The sequence below is a fragment of the Scophthalmus maximus genome, chromosome 11, assembly GCF_022379125.1.
Source record: "Scophthalmus maximus strain ysfricsl-2021 chromosome 11, ASM2237912v1, whole genome shotgun sequence".
Taxonomy (NCBI): domain Eukaryota; kingdom Metazoa; phylum Chordata; class Actinopteri; order Pleuronectiformes; family Scophthalmidae; genus Scophthalmus; species Scophthalmus maximus.
The window spans coordinates 11091523-11113722 of record NC_061525.1 but is presented as its reverse complement, the minus strand read 5'-3'; the positions used below and the strand labels follow the sequence as shown (position 1 = coordinate 11113722).

General features: G+C 39.9%; 2 protein-coding genes across 13 annotated transcripts in view; one reads left to right on the top strand and one right to left on the bottom strand.

Moving 5' to 3' along the window:
* The window catches only part of cadm1b (cell adhesion molecule 1b), a 166687-nt gene extending 144627 nt beyond the window's left edge, over nt 1–22060 (bottom strand). For 2 of the 3 annotated variants that reach the window (XM_035622707.2, XM_035622708.2), the window contains exons 1-4: nt 21824–22059; nt 21372–21503; nt 21221–21278; nt 20478–20557 (exon numbers count right to left, since the gene is read on the bottom strand). The gene's annotated coding sequence lies outside the window, so the exon portion shown is untranslated. Of the gene's footprint in view, nt 1–20477; nt 20558–21220; nt 21279–21371; nt 21504–21823 lie in introns of all 3 variants that reach the window. The other variant, XM_035622709.2, reaches the window with a different exon arrangement.
* The window catches only part of ncam1b (neural cell adhesion molecule 1b), a 67500-nt gene continuing 48841 nt past the window's right edge, over nt 3542–22200 (top strand). For 4 of the 10 annotated variants that reach the window (XM_035622706.2, XM_047335591.1, XM_047335590.1 and 1 more), the window contains exon 1: nt 3542–3872. In XM_035622706.2, coding sequence (XP_035478599.2) covers nt 3821–3872 — 52 coding nt within the window. In that variant the 5' untranslated portion in view covers nt 3542–3820. The remainder of the gene's footprint in view (nt 3873–22200) is intronic. The other 6 variants (XM_047335593.1, XM_047335592.1, XM_047335595.1 and 3 more) reach the window with 4 other exon arrangements.

Sequence of the window (22200 nt, the reverse complement as noted above, 5' to 3'; positions counted from 1 at the left end):
CCCGTTACGTAATGAATATGCATATGGCTTAGTCTGAGTCCGTGTGTGTCTGTGTGCGCTGATGTGTGGGGTTGTATCTGAGCTTAGTCAGACTCCTCCAGATCTCTGCATGCGCAGATTAATATCTGCAGCCCACAAAGGAGCCCTGTGTGCCTTGCAGGACAGATCTCAGGACAATGAATCCACTGTTTGACAACACCATCTCCCACTCAAACTAACTGATACACAGCCACTTGCCCCGAGATTATAGGAAGCTCAGTCTCTCTGCACTAAAGGTGATAATTGAATGACAGAGCTGTACTCCAAGCTTTCTCAAAGCTTTTCACCATGTTATGCATCTAAACCTGCAGAACTACAGTTAGAGTAGCCAATACCATCGACACATGTGCCCCTACTTGTGACATTCTGGTTGCGGTGGGCTACTTTCCAATTTCATAAATTCATATTACAGGAATGTTCTGTCTTTACCCTTTAAAAAAAATTAATTCCAAGCAGCTAAGGACAAAGATAATACACAACAGAGCTTGATTCAACTCTACTGCTCTGTCAAGCCACAATGCTGCATTTTTGGCAGTGCACTGATCCACAGTAACTAATCTGGACAGTAATTTATTATCTAATGCACACCACAAGAGCCATTAAGAGGGAGAGGGTCTGTTTTTTCTTGTTATTCACAGATGCATACCCCTTGCCTCACACATGCCCTCTAATTTCCTCCCATGACCCAGAAACCAAGGTTCATACCACAACTGTATATGTTTACTTCTGGTACAGTAGTGGAGGAGGTAAGAGAAGCTATTTTAAAACCTCCTACAGAGGAGGATGCTCACGTGTGTCCTCTCCGTGAGATAGATAGATACAGTAGATAGATGGATGGTTGATAGATAGATAGATAGATAGATAGATAGATAGATAGATAGACTGAAAAAGAAAATGTAAAGTACTGCACATGTGTATGTGCATGTAGGCGTGAAAGAGTATGCATGTGTGCTCATGGCTCTAGAGGATGAGAGGAGGCAGAACTGAGCGAGAGAGAGATATAAAAGAGAGAAACAGAGTGATTAAATATATATATATATATATATATATATATATATATATATATATATATATACACATACACAAAATACCCACAGACCACCGGGTGTGTAAAAAAAGGTTTTTCATAGTTTGTAAAATGAATGTTTCCTGCTCACTTCTGTGCTTCTCTGTACCAAATTAAGGACAATGAAACAAAAGGAGATTAAATCCATCAGCTGGCAAAGGTACTACTACTTCTAATACTACTACTACCACTATTACTACTATTGTATGCGTTTGAAAATGATAAATATAGCCAAACAGATTCTGGCAAGGTTTTGAAATAACTTTGAGTCGATGAAAGAACATGTGCTTGGTCACAAATTGACATATTCAGTTTAACAAAACTGGAGTTAATGGGGTAATATTTGAGTACTGTTTTTTCGGTTAAGGGATTTTTTTTTATGAAGATGATTAGGGCATGTGGCAGTCTACACTGCCGCACAGAAGATAAGACTGAACCACAAAGTTAAAAACAACACTGTTAAACTGCTTGGACAGATTTTTCCTATGTTGTGATTTTGTCAGTTTTCTGCAGACTAATTGTGTCTCCAGTTAAGCTTTTTTTGTAATAATAAACACCAAGTACTCTGATTGACTGGAGCTGTGAGATTTCAAAACTGTAAGTAATTTCTTAAGCACGAAGGCTCATTTTTATCTGTTAATAAAAGAAACCTCTTGGAAATGTCTTGGAAATAGGGACATAAGTGAAGACTAAGCTAAAAATAAAATCAAGCTACATCAGCTTTTCATCTTAAATGCGTACTGAATAAAACACTACAGTTTATTTCAGAGGGCATTTGTATGAGTCATCAGCTGAGTCATACTTTTCCTATCTGCGATGCTGAGGCACAAACGCCAATCAAACCTCGAACCTTTTCCCTCCACACTGCTCTGAAGCCACCCACTTCTCCTCCCTGCTTCGTCTGGTTATTCCTTAGTAGATGGCTGCTTAAAGGAGGAAGGAAGAGAAGGAGTGTCTGTGAACATTTTTTGGGGACACGCTTGCTTTGGTGGTATGTGTGAAGGGAATCTCTGTAGAAGGCTGTGTTTTCACAAATGTGAAAGATTTGACCACAGTACAATTTCAGTAACCCCACAGATTGATATGGGTTTATTAAAATTTGGCCCATTGCAAGAGTGCGAATCGAGGCAAACTGCTCCCTTATGGTGCCAAAAGCAATGATCCCTCCTCCCTGCTGTGCAAGTGAACAACTACCCCCTTCTCTTACATCTCTGTTCTCTAAGGTACCATAGCATTCACTTTAAAGCAAGTGTGTTGCGTAAGGCTCTTCTGGTCATTGGTGGGTTGAGGGGTGTCAGGGGAGTATTTGACTCACAGCAGTGCTTTACACAATTATGTAGAGGCGGTGAGTGCAGTTTTTGGTTGTTCTTGTATCATGGTATATTTCAAATGTTGGACTAGTATTTGTCCGTATTTTCTGTTCTCCTGTGCAGCAACACAAAGGTGAACTTGATGAGTATCAAATCTTTTGTTTTGAGTCAGAAATTAAACTACATTATAGCACAGCTTATTTTATTCCTTAAATGTGAATATCTTTTTCTGGGAATGTTAACTGGTCTAATAAATGTCAAAGTGTTATGGCTTCCTTTGGTTTACTGTAGTTTCCCAAAAGGTAAGCAGTCATAGTTACATTCAAAGGGAGTTTTCCCCAACCCAGCAAGGACCAACAAAAAAATAATGTAATTATTAATTACTCTGCTGATTACTTTGATTGTGTAATAAATGTGCTTTTGTCTGATCAACAGTTGAAAATCATTAGATATTCAGTTTACCATCACTTTAGTCAGCTAATCAAAGAAAATAGTAGCTTAAAATTAATATTTTTTTGGGAGCTTGAAGGCGTGGATGTATTTCTGAACAGGCTTATTGGGCATCAGGGGGTCAAGGGTTCAGGAGGACCTGACCCAGAGCCCCATGTTTGAAGATACTGTTAATATTTCTTGTTAAAAAAATCAATAAAATTATTAAAATGCTATGCAAGAAATCCGCAGAGCAACACACAATGACCACGGAGGCACAGATGGCCACAGAGCACCACAAAATGAAGATGACGAGAGACAAAATTGTTTTGTTCTTAGAAAGCAACACAAAACAAAACAATTACAAGGATTTGCTACACAACACAGAGCAGCCACGCGATGACGTAAAATGACGACGACAACTGGCCACAAACGATAACAGCAACACAAAATGACCACATATGGACGCACCGCGGGCACAAAGACGCACAAACGTCCCGTTACTTCCATCATATCTTTTTCATGCTTTACTGTTTTGTTTTAAACAATCATCACACACATATGTTATATATTATACATTCGCAATACGATATTATTTATTTCGCTTCGTTGTGGTGGGGGGGTTGCCCTACTACACTGGTTTCCTTTGAGACGCGCGCACTATTTGACGGCAGCTCCGTCACTGCGCTCGCGCGGACTAATCCGCGTGTGTGAGCAGGCTGCGCTTGTCAGTCAGACTTTGAACCGCGCACTGGCGCTCATCACCACTAATCGCTGACCGCCGCCTGCCACCTGCGACGCAGCCGCTGCCACCGATCACCGACCGGCTCGGATGCGATAGATGAGGATGAACGGCCGCTGACAGAGGCAGGACAGGAGGACCACAAGCCGAGGGCAGCGCCGCAGGGACCGAGCGGAGATCTTTTTGAGCGCGAGGTCTTCGCCGTGTAACGCTCCCGTTACTCGGGGAGTTGCGATGGTCCAGTCAAGGGATATTTTCTTCGCCCTGCTTCTCGCGGGCTGCACAGGTAAGAGGAACCATTCGCCAACTCGAGTGTGTTTGTTTCTGTTTACCGCTGCGAGGACCCCTTGTATGTCCGCCCCTCGTCGAACAGCGGTCAGGACCGCAGGCGCGCCCCCCCCCCGCCTCCAGGTCCTCCCCCTCTCGCTCCGCTCAGCAGGAGCAACAGTCCTGCGCCTGCTGCTAATTAGCGCACAGACGAGCTGCGCGGCTGATTTTCCATCTTTAATTCGAAGTAACGACATTCCTCTGCCCGGTGACACACGGCTCATCTCCCGCTGGACGCGCGCTCAGCGGCGGCTACGTGACGTGACCAGCGCCTCGACGCGCTGACTTAGCGTTAGATGAATCACGACGCACGACAAGAACGGGATTTTTTTTATTATTATTTTTATTTTTTAGAAAGTGTGGGTTTGAGCGGAAGACATGGCGAGGGGATTTAAGAAAGGAACAAATATTCGCTTATATTCGTTTGTTGGGCTCGTGCTCCGGTGGGACGTGCTTGTTGTTGATGGAGGGGAGTGATGCTGGGCTTCCTCTGACACACACACACACACACACACACACACACACACACACACCCCTCCTGGGTTGAGTCACGGGCCCTCAGTTAAAGGTACATTGCTCAAAATAAAGCTCTTTTTCTTTTAAAGTACACCTGTCAGCGATGGTGGCACTTCCGGGGGAGGGGTCGTCGACAGGGGGGCGGGGGCTAAAGGGCAACCACAGGTCTTTCTGGGACAGTTGGTTGGTTCATTTGCTCTCTGGCACTGATGCATATAGCTATGGCACAACTTCTACTCTGAATCATCTGTTATGTAATCCCATGCCACGATGAAGGCTTTGAAATGAGATCCCCCACCTTGGTCAAACGTGGCCTTATGTAAGTGTAATTGAGGGTGTTTTCTGTCAAATAACATTTTTAAATAATCTTTTTTTGCAGCAGTCGTCGACCGATGGCTTACTCGCCTATATTCAAGAGGGCAGTGCAGCTAATGGCTGATATATAATGCTGATAATGTGTTGTTTTTATTTCATTTTATTTGCATCTCCTTGATGATCGGACACAAAATTTGCTGAACTGAAATTTGTCTAACCCATAAATATTCTTCAATAGAACACAGAAAAATATTTGAAAAATGAGATCTGCACTCTGTGGTCAATTTGAACAAAATCTCTTAATCAATAAACAAAAATGAAAAATGAACTTGAATTTATCGGCGCAGACAACGGCCGATTAACTCAAAATGCCAGATGTTGGTCGATTAATCGGTCCATCACTACTTTGCACCCCCACTCTTTGATTAAAATCAGTAATTTGACATGCGAGGCGCTTATGTTTGGAGTAGTACTCTCTGTTGCACTCAGGCTCAGGGCTTTTGTGGTATCGCCTTTTAATCCTCTATGCACAATCCGATATTTACAGGGGTTCTCCTCAGGCAGAGGAGGAACACGCAGTGTGACTGGCGACCTCACTGCATTGTAATGGTAATATATATTTCTCCTGGGTTTTTGGAGGATTTAATGTAGCGATGTAAATTACAAAAATCGCATTTATTGTATAATTTAATGTTAGCATATATTCATTTGTGTACTGCCTACGTGAACACACCCTTGTAAAATACTATATCGGCATTTAAAGATTACTTCTGAACTGGAGGAAACCTGGAATGTAATGGGAATTTTAGATGAGCTCAGAAAATAAATAATAAGAGAATAAGGGAATAAATAAGAAGAAATTCTCTATTCTGTTTGAGGTTTTCTGTAGTCACTGATCTTGTAAGAGCATCTAAAGCTTTACAGAAATGTAAACTACATGAGCAGAGACATCAAATAAAGGATCTTGTTCATACAGTTATTTACCAGTTTCATAGTTAAACCATCGATACAGGATTGTTAAGATTTATAGTGCAATAAAAATCTGCACTGTAAATATGATAAATATTTAAAATTATGTAAAAATGTCAATATACATTTTTATATAAAATACACTTTTTTTAGGATCCTATAATTTTGTATTTCCAATGATCCTAATTGACTATCCGCTCAACAGCTAATTTTATCATTGACTAAATAAACATACCCAACATGAACTGTGTAATTTTGAAACTGTTTCAAATTGTTTTGACACATATTTTGGCATTTCTGTTATGTAGTTTCTTGTTACTTTACGGCCTTATTTGCAGTAAAATAAAAAATACAATATGTTAGCCAAGCGGACTAATTGCCTTAACTCTATGGTACAACATGATAAGGAAAGGAGGTAGGAAGTTTTCTTTAAGAAAACTAAAACTGTGCCAATATAACATTCATTGTGGATTTGAACGGTCGTGAGAAATAAAAACACAACATGTCACTAAATTTTTTATGTTTGATAGTGATTGTGGAGAGAGACAGAAAATGAAGGGGGAGAGGAGTGACATGCAGTTAGCCTGGTTGGCCGGAAGTCAAACTGGGGACTCGCTGCTTTGGGCATGTTCGCCCATGTGGTTCGCACCTAAACCATTCGGCTATCAGGTTGCTCTGAGACTGCATTTCTGGCCAAAAATTAAGCATAGCCTCCAGAAATCAAAGAGAAAGAGATGAAGCAAAGCTGGGCAAGATAACAGATGAGTTATAAATATCCCCAACATGTGGGACTGAAGAATGAAGTGCAATTCTTCATCCCACCATATGGTTCTTTTCCACAGCAAAATGTGACCCTAGTTTACAGTAGGATTGTTTCACGTGGCCTGTGTTACATCATCAGTTGGATCATGTGGTCCTGATGACGTAGCTCCATGCTTTACAAAGCAACATGAAAGCATGGCTGGTAGGAGGCTGAATGTCAGAAGCTCCAGACTCCTTAGCCAGTTTTATGAGGGTAAAAATCATCACTGCTTAAAACAATGGCTGAAGGATTAAGAGCTTATTTATCCCCCCCCCAAAACCACAACTCTTTAAATCATGTTGCTTTCTCTTCAGTCTGCTGCATGACCACAGCCAAGCAGTTTACCCAGATATATACAGTAGCTTTATTGAGTGCAGAGACCTTTACAGGTTGTCTCTACCCTAATAAGACCATAATGTCACGGCTCCACATTGTCACGCCTTGCAAAGAGGCTGCTGTGAAATGCATTTTGTTGAAGCTGCAGCCGATGTGAATTATTTTTGTATAAGTTTTTCGGCTTGTCGATTGATCATTTAGACTCTAAGATTACTGAAAATTTAAAAAAAATGTCTGCCACAGTTTCTCTTTGCATGAGTTAAATTGCTGTTTTTTTTAAGTAGCAGCAAATCCCAAGATTGTTCCATTTACAGTTATATAAAAAAGAGAACAGCATCAAATCCTCACATTTGAAAAGCTGAAACCAGTCGATTTTGGCATTTTTCCCCAAAATAAATGTCTCAAACTATCAAGTGATAGCTACTACATTACCAATATAATTTTTCGATCAGTCATTCACCTATTGAGCGCCACATATGATTGTGGATTAGTATGCCACAGGGCTGGGAAGGCAAAATGCATTTTGGGAAATGTTTTTGTTATTTTTTTCATTGTTCTTTTTAGCCTGCAGAACACTGAGGACACAGTTCAGACCATAGACTTTACATGAAGATGGACAACATCCATGATAGTGGGTGGGGCATGGACCAAACTAAAAAGTGAATGTACATGCCCAATACATTTTTATATATTTCTCATCACACTGATGTGTTCAGGTGTTAATTTTTTGATGCTATAAAAAACAGGATGAAACGTTATGGTCGACAGCTGACACTGACTTGCGATCTAGCTCCGGATTTGGCGGGACCTTGATACCACGATCACTATTGCACAGACTCTGCCTCCAAATTATGTGAAAAGCGTAAAATGGTGGAACACGTATGCGGGATATTTTGGCTTAATTTTTGTACATAAAGATGGATGGCACATCTCCACCTCCTCCCGTTGTTCGGTCTATGGTGCTGACAGTGAGTCATGACCTGAGCAAGGGGAGCTACATTGAAGCAGAGAACAGCAGTTGCTTCAAATGTATGGTAATGACCTAGTGAATTCAGATACAGACCTCAACATGACCCACTAGTCGAGGCTCAGGGTGAGAGTGTTTGAGATGGAGGGGGAGGATTTTGGCGGGTAAGAACCAGTATCAACTCTGACCTGATGCCATTCTGTTATAGGGTTATTTGTCTGTTCTGTTTGCTTTGTCTTTATCAAATAACTAAATCTACCGATGACAGAGTGACTCCTGGCTATCTGCTGCTAAGCTTTAGTGGATGTTTATTGAACCTGAATTTCATGATCATGGAAAAACAAATACTGGATTTGGAGACAATTTCTGGTAAAGAAACATCAGCCATGCATGTGTTTGATCTTTTCTCATTTTGAACTTGTAAGTTCAACACATTCATGTTGTCTGAAGTGTGAAACAGTGAGGGAAATGTCCGCCCCCTGTAAATCAGATTGTAGACTAATTTCCAAAGCAATCATATAATTTGCACATCATTTCTTTTCTTTCTTTAATCTCAGATGCAAAGGTTTCATTTAAGTATCAGGAAGCAGAAGTAAGACGAGCTGCGGTTTTGTTCGGAGTACCACTCGACGCTTCAGTGACTGGAGTGGATCAGACAGATCCAGGTCTGAGAGAGATGCGTTTTGCCGAAGGACGCTAAGAAGATGACATTACACGTGCACATGACCTCGTGAAGAGCTGGGGGAGGAACATAAACATACTCTCCTAAGGGTTTGCTCACAGAAGAGGCACAAGCTCTGGGCTTAGTGTTGTTCTTTTTCAGTGATTAGTTTCTGTGGTGGGAGCATCCTTAATGTTATTCCCAGGAGATTTGAGTTATTACTGTATAGGAGGGATTAATATTAATCAGGTTTAATTTAAGAGAAACGGGTTAAACACAGCACTCAACAGTGTGTTGTAGCTAAACATTATAAGCCTACAAACTTCATACTATGCCTGCTTCTCCCAAAATCAAAACAATACTAAGATATCTGAGCTACCAGGAAATTAAAACAGTATGTCCTTGTCATCTATCAAATAAAAACAAAAACAAAACAAAAGAAGAGGCCAGCACTGTGAACACAGGATCCCTATGCAACATGAAACCCTAGATTGGCAAACCCTCAAGAATTATATGGCTTCTCTCCACTGTGAAGGTTTTGCTCTGAGGAACAGAAGGAACCTAAGACAGGGTGGTCAGCTCCGCAGGGAATAGGCGAGACTAGTTGAAACTATTTTTTTAATTTTTTGAAGACTCAAAGCAGAAAATGTGGTGAATATTTGTTTACAAACAGCTAGGTTTATCTTTGATTCAAATATTCATACATTTGTTCTCTACTAAAGGCTGCCAGCGCTGTTGGTATTTGCCTATTTTCTTTCCCATTCTGTTTTTCCCCTAACAAGTCACCTTCCGCTGTGTAAACGCTTGGTGCACTTGGCAGAACGTGACACCTTTTCTTACTTGTCTATTCCACTTACAAATAAAGACTGATTTCCCCATTTGCTCAGGCTGTTATGAACTGAAAGCCCATCCTGGCTCCCTGTCCGTGCCTCTCCATGTCTTATTTGTCAGTGAATGGCAGGACTCCTGTGGCCCAAACTAAGTCACCACAGCCTTGTCTGTGGCCCATGTGACCCCTGAAGGAGGAAATGAGCTTACAGTATTGTTACTGTCCATGCTAAATGGTACTTTGTCTCAATTTACATGAGATACAGATGAGTCGTCTTGACTAGAACTGCTATAAGCTGGCTTGCAGTAAGTCTGATTTAAGAAAACGAGTGCATGTCTCATCCTACTGTTATAAAAAAACATGCTGTTGGCTAGGATTTACCTCTCAACTTCCTTTATGTAGTGCGAAGGGGCATGTGTGCGTGCGTGTGTGTCCTCTCGTGCATCCATGCACACCATGGTGCATTCATTATTGAAACACTATACAATGCATTACCATGCACGGAGAAGGGGGGGGAAATGTGGTTTGATATGCCTTAGGCTTTCTTTCAATGTAGTCACCTTAGTGTGTCACCCTCTTTAACATGACACTCCTCTATGGCTTAGTCATTGCCTGGCAACATTGAGAAACCTCTGTATCACACAAGGTAATGACATGCATTAGTATTACTCTGAAAAAAAATCCCATCGTTAAAGATGTGAAGTGATACTCATTTAGGAAAAAAAAGACGTTATTTCCAACCTCTAATTAGATCACAGTGGACTATCTCTAGGGGAGCAGTAGCAGCGATTGCTGTTTCTGATCTGTTCAGCATGCAGGAAATTATGTCAGATAGTATTTTAACAGTCAAGTGTATTTTAAGCCATTAGACAATTTTAAATGTGAGCAGTTTTGTTAGATCTAGCAGTGGAAAGAAAGACCCACAGAATATCATCTTTCACAGATAACTCCTTACTCTTCTTTTCAAATGCTCCTCATTCATAGAAAATGTGCCTACTCATGAAAAGATAATATATAACTTCTCATTATTTTTACAGATTTATTAGCCTGCAGCCACAGGGATGACTTAAATGTGACATTATTCCCAATTGATCATATTTTATTTGGATTTTTAGAGGACTAGAAGGAAAAGAACATTTAGGAAGTGACACCACTGGGGATGGAAATTAACCTCATTCAAGCAGAGTAATCAAAAATTATGTAATAGACATGGCCAAAGATGGAAAGAAACCTACATGGCAATATGTGACCTCTTTTAATTCGGTGTCAAGATGAACTGTTTCCAGGGTATATTGAATGAGAAATATTTTCACAGCTCTTTCTAATTGATCGTTATTGCTCTATTAAGCATGTCAAACAGCTTCATTTATAATAATTTTTTTAAATTCCTGTTACTTCTCTAAAACACTGTTCTCAAGAATAGAAAATCACAATTCTTGTAAATCAAATCCAAACATCAGACTGCTCGTTGGAACATTATTCTGTCTGTGATCTAAACATCCACATGTGATTATTGGCCCCAATGAATAATGAATGGGTAGTGGCAAGGGCATTACACCATTCTATACTCACATTTGCCTTTGCACTGCTTGCACTCTGCAGCACATAGAGAAATAGTTCTGTTGCTAACGCCCTTGCAACAGATGGCATCGGGACAAAACTGTATTTTCCCATTTTGACAGCCACCTCCCTTCAAACTGAGTGTATGCGGCTGCTATATGCAATGCATTTGGCCATATATTTCCTCTTTAAACACTGAGTCACGACAACCTGCTTCACAAGGTGGGAGTAACACAGAGAAATTCATCACACATCTACCACTGACCCCAACTCTTTTCATACACTGACTGCAACTAAAGGCTTCAAATTCGAGGTGTTTTCATTGCGGCAGCTGAAGTGCCAACGTTAACTGGCAATATAATAGAGAGCTGAACCATAGCACTTAGCCTGCACACACATTTCCAGTGGACAGGACTTGTAGCTATAAGTTTTGTCCATCTCTGAGTCAGAGATCACCACAGTTAATTCCTCAGTGACAGGGTGGTGGGGTGGATGAGATTTGTTCTGAAATGCTGAAGGCTGTTTGGATATTGTGGGGCTTCGTAACCGTGACATTGGACTGGGACACCACCACCGTTTCTGGGATGTTTTCTGGCCAACCTATGATTGCAATTTGTTGTCCAACTTTAAATCTGATTCCAAGGGGCTGGAAAATTGTTGCCAGCCTATTGTTGAATGCCAGATTCACCTTTGTTTGGAACCATGGCTATTCATAGCAACTTGCTATTCATAGTAGCTTCCTTCATTTTGATCTTAACTACACACTTATAAAGTTACCTGACTGCATCTTGCACGGTTGTGACGCTATCATGGTTTAAACTAGAATGCTGTTCAGAAAAGCGCATACCTCTGCCAAGGCCCAACAGTCCCCTTAAATTCAATCAAGCTTCACCGAAGCACACACACTCATACAGTAGATATATATCTGCCCCCTAAATATGCCATTGTTTTTCCAACAAGATCCATGCCCATTTGTCTGTATTTTTTGTGTAATTCTGACAAACAAACAAACCAAACTAACTAACTAACCAACAAAACGGACAGGGGTGAAAACATAACCTTCTTGGCGGTGGTAAGAAATTGTCCACAGACAGAAAGAAATATGAACACCTGAACTAAAAACAGACACAGTTCCTGCTGTGTCTCTAGGACCACATTTTTCCATCATATCGCTCGCGCACGCACACGCACACACGCGGGCGGGCGCACACACACACACACACACACACACACACACACACACACAGACACACACAGAGAGAGAAACTAACAATGTAACTGCGCGTGAATGAAGAAATATTAAGGGGCCTGTTGCAAGTCAATTGTTCACTGTAACCCTCAAACTCTGTTTGAATTTTTGGCATAAAGTCGAGCACAGTTGGTGTTTGTATTGCACTCTGACAAGGTTTGACTTGTCACCTTTACTGTGTATGATACTCATAGGCAGTATCAAAACACTGTTTGGTGACATGACATGTTGTAATTTTGGCTTCACTGAACTGTGATACGAAACAAACCTGTCAACCTCTCAGCTTACAGGTCAGCCCTCATCTTTGGTTATGAGCTCTGGGTATTGACCAAAACATAAGGGTTCTCTGTGTCACCCTTTCATATCATGAATTATTACAGTGTCTTAGTTTTGAATGACGGATCCCTTAGGCTGTCGGGCTGCATACTCAACCCATCTTATTTCCACTCCAGTTCAACCATCTTGTTCAAATCTGGCTTCAGTAACTGACAAAGACGTCAATCAAATCTAAATGCAGGATGTAAAACATCCCTTTTTACCATCTATGAGTTCACCAATGATGCCTCTTTGTCATACAAACATTTTGTGTAAGGCCCAATGTAAAAAAGATAGTCATTGCACTAATATCACATTCTGGTTAGTTAAGGTGCCTTACCTTTGGAAGTGGGATAGTGTAAACCTCCCATATATGATGCCATACCAGTGTTGCAACTCGGTCTACAACCTGCAGACACTGACAAGGATGCTACTGCATCGGAAATTGGAAAAATAAACTGATACAATTACATAATTAATTACATGCTTCCAAATCCCTATGTACCTAATTTTTCTGACTGAACAGATGACTCTGATATATTATCAAGTGGCTGCACTATAAGAGAAAGAGAAAGCTACAACGTTCTTTGAAATTGGAAATGCTCTATGCTTGATATTTTACATGTGTTGTAATGACTGTGAAAAGAACATTCTTATCATGATGAAATTATGATTATCGAAGCACTTTACTCACATTGCCGCATTTAATCATAATACTAAAGAAGATTTATATGGTAGAAGTAGACAAAAAAGTGTGATTGTGATAGCTGGATCATGAAACTTAATCTCCACAATTGGATTTTGCTGTTTTTATAACATTTCTGATTAAAGCAGTAACTTGATACAGAAAAACAAACAAACTCATCATTGTGCCTTTTGTGGTTATTGAGTATAAACTCATTGATGTAATTTTATAATGAAATAGCACAGTTAAAGCAAAACAATTTGTTCCTCATTAGTTGATATTGTTATCATTGATTACAGAATGGCTAAATATCACAAACACTTGCTGCATGAACTGAAATGATTAATACAGGTAAAAGCCTTTATCATTCATTATTTTCCTTTAATTAATCTAAATTGATCATAAGGACTAAATGTAGATAAGAGCAGCAGAGGAATTAGAGAAGAATTCTTCACCCCTGAGACAATTTGACAATTGATATGGTAAATCCCATATTTAGTGGATTATCCAGGTCCTGAGTAGAATAACTTTTTTGCAAGACAGTCTATTGGGTTCAAGTATTTAGAGGCAATATTGGTGCTGCTACTAAGAACACATCTAATTATTGATTACTAAATCAAAACATCCTGTTCCCAGTTAGGATCATGTGCATTTGAGCATGACAACATAAAAGAAGATAAGGTCCAAAGAAGACGTGCCTGATTACAATTCCGACTTTGGCACTCATTTTAGCTTAGTGTAGCACTTGTGTAAGCCAAAGGAGCAGATTGGAAATTTAATATCCAAGTAAATCATACTACATTCCATCTTTTTGAACTTTTTTTGTGTGGGCTCGATGTTTGCCATGTTGACTGTTTTGGTCTTTTTTACCATGTCTCTCATCCTCCTCCTTGGAGGATCTCTTCTCAGTATGACTAATTGAATTCCACTGCCTGAAAGCCATCTTGCTGTCTTTTCCAGCAGAAGCCGGATGTGTCATGAACCCCATTGTGCATCTTTTCCATGGATGCCATAGAGCGCAAAGGCAGATGACAGGCCCTCTGAAATTTAACAAACTAACATCACCATTCGTAGTGACAAGGCCAACGTAGAGTCGGGGGAATCTATGCACCTTAAAACGTTTGAAGACTGCAACACAACACCAATGAAAACTACTGCTCTCTAAAGATAATTCATTTAATGTTCTGGTAGTATCTGGGATACTAACCAGTATTTACTTATTATAAGGAAGCTGCGATCTGAAGTCTGTTATTGTAATGTACTGACCTATACTCTGGTAGGCCTTCATGTTGACTACACCATATTCCTCACAGCTTGCTTCTGGTATCCAGTCAAGCTAAAGACATTTTGGAGCACAGCTTGGTTTTCAAGAAAAGCTAAACACATTTTGTAAAGCGAGTACTTGCATGCATTACATCAGCAGTGACTGTACTGCATGTAAAGCAATCATCCACTGTATTCTCAATGGCATACTGGTGACTTGCGTAACTACTCCCACTGGAGATCCCTTCACAACAAACACCATCGGCAGGGAGAGGGAATATGCCTGTGTAGAGATGTTCTCTACCTTATGACGGCACGTGGCTGCTTTCTCTGCCTGAGTGGCTTCAGTGACACACAGTTAAGACTTATTTTGACTGAACAGGGTCAGGGTGGAACTGCAGGACGGGATGTAAGCCACCAGGCTGGAGATTTAGTCGTGTTTGACATCAGCTGTTTTGGCATCCATAGCATTCATCTGTCTTACTGTGCCTTATTGGAAAATGTGTACACACAGGCTTTCTGGCATCGTGCTATAATGGGAAGGATGAATGAGTTTGAGTTGGAGTGTTATAGTGCAATAGCTACACTATGTTGAATTGTTTATTTCCTATATATCTACCAGACTCATTTGCTGTTTTTGCTTGTATTGTTATCCTGGAGACGTTGGATTATTGAAATGTCTTTTTTACTGTTACTGTTATGTTGATAAGGTACCTCCACCTGGCGTTTTAATTAGGTGGACTGCAGGTTCTGCAATGAAAAACGTCTTGATAGTTCTTATTACTCTTGTTGAATTTATGCTCTTTGTGATCTCATTGTCTAGCAGCACTGGCTTCCAGCCTGTGTCTGAAACGCTTGGTTTTTAGCTCCTGTCTCTTTAAGGTCCCCCTCCCAATGAAGCCCAGTCTGCTCTTATCGACTTTTTAACTTTGCAACTTTTACATACACACATAAACCTATATCACACTAGAGGAAAAGGAAAACTAAACTGAACTAAAAAACAAAATTTTTCTCAGTGACTAGTGTTCTCCTTGAGGTGCATCTAAAACTTGTCTGGTGTCCACCTGTGGTAAATTGAAATGGTTACACATTGTTTTTAAAGACACACTCCTGTGGGTATATAAGGTCCCACAGTCCACACTACATGTCAGGACAGATTGGTAGATGTTTGGGCAGAACTCCATGTATTAGATGTCGCTAACAGTAGACACTGCCATTCCCAAGGGAAAGCATGGCAGTGGCAACATCAAACTATGGGGGTTCTCAGCAGCAGTGACATGGGGACTGGTAAGAGGAAAGAGTGAATGGAGTCAAATATAGAGAAGTCATTGAAGATGTTTCACCTTTCATTACAACAATGACTCAAAGCATACAGCCAAGAAAACATTGGAGTGTCTTTGGGGCAGCTCTCTGACTGTCCTTGAGTGGCTCAGCCAAAGCAAAGACTTAAATCTCTAGAATATCTGCGGATAGTCCTGAGGATGGCTGTTCAGACACACTTCCCATCCAGGAAGATGGAGCTTTAGAGGATCTGCTAGAAAGAATGAGAAATCATCTCCAAATCCAGGTGTGCAAAGCTTTCGGAGACTTAGCCAAGAGAGCTTAAAGCTGTAAGTAATGTGATGTTATAAAATTAGGGGTCTAAATACTTTCAGTTTTTTTATATGATTTGCAAAAAATCTTTAATCCACAACACACACTGAGTACTTTCTGAATCCACTTTAAATGTACTGTTTCCTACACCAACTGTTACATTAATTCCTATTAATTATATTGACTATGGTGGCAACTGTTTCATAATGAACCAAATTTTTCTTAAACGTGTCATGATAACATAAAAAAGGGTTGGCTTTAGGGTTAGCTTTATTGTTGCACCTCTTTGCCCCAATGTCGCTCTCTCACAAAAACCTTGACAATGGACCTGTCTGTCATAGTCAAACTGCTCAACGGGAGCACCAGGAGAAACCCTGCCGTATCCCTGTCCGGCAAGTAGAATTCAGAACAACCGGCCCTGTCTGTGTACCTGTCATTCTGGGGGTGCACATGAGAAAGTGCTGGAACTGGCTTACTGGCAAATCACAATAATCAACCTTTGCTGACCCTCCCCATTTACCTCGTCTACCACTGTATACTGTGAAGGAGGGCCCTCATTAGACCATAAGATATGAGATGTTTTGGATTTGCTTTGTATATTTAAACATGAACTTAAGTCCATTCATAAAATACAGCAGAGCTACCATCCTATCAAGTACAATTTTATTTATGTTTGACTGCAGTATCATTGCCTTTCTATGTGTTATGTTTCAAACTAATTTCCTCAAAGAACTTAATGAGAATTTTAGTTGGGAGGAATTCAGTCTTGAAATCAATCTGCAACATGAGGCATGCAACATAGTGGTAAGAGGCCTCCATCTCGGAGCTGCGGTATTGCTTTAGATTCTGGATATGTATTCAATGATGACTTGACTTGTTTTCCCACAGTGCTAACATTCTGTGTGCAGAAGCAACTAAGTCGGTTTTCTAGTGTCTCAAAGAGATCTTGTTTAAATGACCAGAGGAGAGATGCAGCTCTAAACAAGTGCAAGCATTGAGATAAAATTCATGCTGCGTGCACTTGCACTGAATAATTGCACCATAAGTGTTTTGTGTTTGTCTGTTTATGTGCACCTAATGATAGTCTCTGAATGTCTGTTGGTATCTGTAGTCAAATACCTGCAGAGTATATCCATAGACTGGTAAGGATGAAAGAAATGCCACCAGTGTGACGTCTTTGCTATGACTGAATTGCAGTTGTAGAATTCTGATGTTAGACATAAAGATGTTTTCACAGCGACATCGCACATATGACCTCTTAAAGGACACTACACACTTGTTGCAAAAAGAACTTGGTGGCTTGAATAAATATTACACTTTTAATTTTGAAAATAAATGATTATAGTTAAATGTTAATGTCAGGGGTGTTCGGTCATGTCAAGGTCAAACAGAAATTTCAATGCATACTGATTCCTTATTTCCTGTGACTCTTGGGGCTTGTTTTTTTGCTATAAGTTCCTCCCTCATAGAAATAATATATGAAAGTGAAAAGTGTGTCTGCAAAAAGACCACTCTACATTCTATTTTAAAAAGTTACCCAAAATGTTTCTGGTTAATGAAAAGAAAAATAAGTAAAATGTGTCCTCCTAATAAATAATACAAAATAATTTATTCAGTTAACTATCAAATATGGAAAAGGAAAACAGATCTCCTGGTGAATAATTTGGGAAGCTGCCCCCTTTGCTTTAATCACTTTAATTGCTTATCAAAATAGTTCCTGATAAATTTTATGTTGATCAATCAGTTGATTAATTGACAAATTGCGGCAGCTCTACTCAGTACTGAGTATACTTCCAACGTATAAGTAACAAATGGCTTGAATTTCATTAACTATTACTTAAAAATAGACTTTCTCAGATGACTTAAATTCATGACGTCTGCATTTCACAGGTTTTTATGCTCCTGACAAATTTATTCCAGTAGCGCAGCTCACAGGATTTGTATCAGAACATTCAATGAACTACAGCTCTTACGTGCAGTGTATACTGCCTCAACTTTACCTCAGACAGAATAAATGTTATGGGATCTAGCTGACTTGAATGGTTGTTGTCAGCATTTTAAACAGATGAGATCCATCAAAATCTAGCCATAGCTAATCTTGGCCCATGTAGTGATTTTTGTGCAAATGGATATGCATATCATCAACTCCGTTGTAAACCTAATTTTCTACTGTCAAAGTGTAATACGGTAAAAACCGTTGAAGGTGTACATGACCCTGAAATCCATGTATGTCCATTGGTAATGAAATCAGTCCAGGCCACTTAGCAGAAACAGGCATGTATTACACCTGTAATGAGCCAGCATAAATTTAGAAAAAAGGCATTACCCCACTCTAATTCATCACAACCCTACTTTTAAGTGCCTAGATTAATGGCGATAGTCTTCCCCCTCTGCAGATGTCTCTGGAGATTCTAGCCAGGAGAAATAGAGTAGTCAACTCTCTGGAGGCTAGCCCCATCCCAGGGTCTATTTTTAAAGTCCAGCCTCTGATTGGCCAACAAGGTGTGTGTGTGTGTGTGTGTGTGTGTGTGTGTGTGTGTGTGTGTGTGTGTGTGTGTGTGTGTGTGTGTGTGTGTGTGTGTGTGTGTGTGTGTGTGTGTGTGTGTGTGTGTGTGTGTGTGTGTGTGTGTGTGTGTGTGTGTGTGTGTGTGTAAGCTCATGTTGTGTCATAAGGTGTCTCTGTGCCATCTGTCGCCCTCAGTGGAGCCGTTATGAAGACGGACCACGCCTAGTCATTCTGTGTCAGAGAATGCAAAACACAACCTTGGGCTTTCCTTGCACTGACGGCTATATCAGGAAGGTGAAGGAAATGGAGGATCCAGCTTCAAAATTAATGCTTTTAATGAAACCAAAACTGTGTTTTACCAATGGAAAAAAAGTCTTTCTTGTTGTTCTTTCAAGCAGATAATGGTACCGGGTATTATGGTATTAATAAATGCATTGAATTTCAATGTAAGATCTGTCTTGATTGTGGAATGGATTTTTGTAGAAATTAATATCTGACAGTACATGCTAACGGTAAACATGAACAGATTTGCTGAGCAGGTGTGATAACAGGTTGTTTATGAGTCATTGCTTGAGTCATGAGTCATTGCTCGTCAGATGTAATTTGCTGTCTCAATAAAGTGCTAAATGATTGACTCACAACATTTGTCTTAAGACTGACTGAAAGATGACACAAAACAGAATACCTTTTAAGGTTAATTGACCGTGACCTTACCTGCCCTTCTGCTTAAACCTTATCCTGCTCAAGCCTCATGCACAGCCGGATGCTTTTAAACACATTGGCGTCCCACCTGTTATGGCTTCCTTTGGATGCTGTGGTTTCTCTCTCCCTTATTCAAAGTAATTGTAATGACTACATATTCCATTGGCTTGTGCATTCTGAATGCATTTTTATGTATACTGGCACATTCATAGACATGCATTTGTCCACGGTGTTTCTCTGCCTTTTCCTTAATGCATCTTGTGAAATGATTATCTTACTATCTATCTTATTGTTATTTACAGTAGGATATTAAAGTAAGTGATGACAACATATTACCACAGTGTGGTATACAGTACACCACACAAAGTGGTCTCTCTTTAAAGGAGTCCAATTCTCACAAATGTGTCTGAAAAGTGCCAGTCTAAATATCAATGAAAGGTCATGACTGAGCCTCTGCACAGTTATTTAAAAAAAAGAAAAAAGAAGAAAAGTTAACTGGTGTTAACCATCCACATCCTTCTTGTCAAAAGCGTCTCTAATTATTTCGCAACAGGAACATTTTTGGAGGAGCGTGGCACTGTTAAGAATGCAAATGGTCTGCTGTTATGGCTTAGCACAATTAGATGTGGCATGGATTAATGAGGTACATCACGGATGGCCTTGACTAACAAAGATGTGCTACTTGAGTACCAAGCATACCCTTGTCAGGATTGCTCTGACAGTCTTTAAGACTATGAAGTTGTCAAGCTACACATACAATCAGCGACATACTCTCAAGGGTTTTCTTTCCATGAATGTAACTAGTAACGTTCGTCTGATAAAACAAAGTGAGCGTCTATAAATTTTCTCTGGGTTGCCAAACACAAAGACATGAACATTAGTTATTAGGATACCCTTGCTATTAGGACTGAGAACCGATATTTGAAACTTTTATGGTACTGACCAAAAAGCTTAATAGATACTATCGCATATTGCAGTATGCCCTCATCTAAGGAGTAAATCTCACCAGTGTCAGTGAGCCAATGAGTACACAACATGTTTGTACCAAGATCTTATAATGCTGATATGTGGCTGCTCAACGTAATTTTACACGAACATGCCATCGATACATGTAGTAAAAACACTATGCTGTGTGTGTGAAAATAAAAGTAAAGATTTGTACCATAATGTATAATGTAATTTTCTTAATGTTAAAAGTGATTTATTAAGATTGATTTCGAAAAGATTGTAGTTCGTGAAACAGTTTTGGAGATATGGTATTGGTATCAAACATTTTTGAACGCTACCCATCCTTACCTGCTATTGCCCCTGGACAAGGTGCTGGCCTCAGATCTGCAGCTGGTCCCCAGGCACTGCACCGTGGTTACCCAGTCCCCCTGAATAGATAAGATGGGTCACATTCAGAGGACAAATTTCCCCACGGGGACTAATAAAGTAAAACTAATTTTAAATAGGATAAAACAAATGAGCTCCTTAGTGGAGCAAAAATGACCCTTGTGTTATGATCAAAGGATGCAATTCTGCTGTGGTTAGCAAGAGTCTGATTTTCCTGCGAGGAGATGCACTGCACGTACATCAGAACGATGAATTAAACTGAAGGCATTACTGTGGCAGATGTCTGGTTAGTTAGATTGCAAGATATCCTATGCATATATATTCTCTAAGTATATTGAACATTGTGCAGCACATGTAACACATTAGTGAATAGAATTGGATGGTTATTTGTACACAAAACACTGGGTTAGTATTTTGGTTTTGGAATTACAATTAGTTAATAGTGTCAATACACAGTGAGGGTTGTTGTGTGGTTCCAATATAAAAAATAAGTGAATTTTCTTTCTTTCGTATTTGTCAAGTCAACATCTACAAACAAGATTAAACAATTTTACAGTGTCATCAGAATAGCCTAATCTGTATATTTATGTATTTTCTTTCATTTAGCAAGTGGATAGCAATATTAAATGAGTACCTAAAAATATTCAAATATTCACCACCAGACAGTTTCACGATCATGCAAAAGAGGGCACTTTTTACATTACCTGTGTTATCAACTTGTGTGCCAGCTAGCCAGGAGCAGGATATTGTTTCCACTCCTGTCTGTGTGTTGACACAAAAATAACAAATGCCATTACACTTGGAAAGGAATTGTACATTTGTTGCATTAATGTGCACAGCAAAAGCGGTATCTACCGAGTTTGTGCTGTGTCCTGCCTGCCTGCCTGCACGCCAAGGACAGTAAAAACTTTTAAAACTATTTCATCGGGCAGGATTTCTCTCTGTTCTGCTGATGGTCAGTCTGACTCTGAAAGACAGTCAATGTGACTGTGAGGGAGAGAGGAAGAAGAAATGATGCAATGATTCAAAGCACCAAGTTAGACATCATTCATGTGTAGAAAATTTAGTAGGCTAGCATTTTGAAACTGTGGCAGACCAACTCTAGCAGTAGCCTTCCCCCTGATGCTCATTGTTACTTTTATTATTTTACAATCTGTTTATTGAAACTCTGAGCTGTAACACCAGCCTACTTGTTTTCAGTTCGGTTTCATCTTTTGCTTTAAGCATAGTTGCCGTCTTAGTTGGTGTTTGTGGTGTTACACAGTGTTCAGCCACTTTTCTTCGAAATGAAACCCATTTAAGCTTACCTTCATTTATCAGTGGTGTTGCCCAAGTTCATCAATTAAAAAACTCCACACAGAGTAGCCTTATCACATGAAATGAATGTGACGGTAGGAGAGTTGACCAACAAGGTGGAAGATGTGGTGTCAAATCTAATTGAAATATTTAAAATTTAACCTGAACGCTAAAAGGAGACCTGATATCATTAATGACGCAATCTGCCAACTTTGTCTGATGGAGGTGACATCTGAAGGTAACACTTCTAATCTCCACACACACCTTCATGTGCACCACAAGAGTGAAGCTGTAAAATCTAATGTCAAAGATTAAAATAAGATGCTACAGACACTGAGCTGACACACGTCTTTTCTTGTAAAACTCTGGGTCTATGTATGTTATGTTT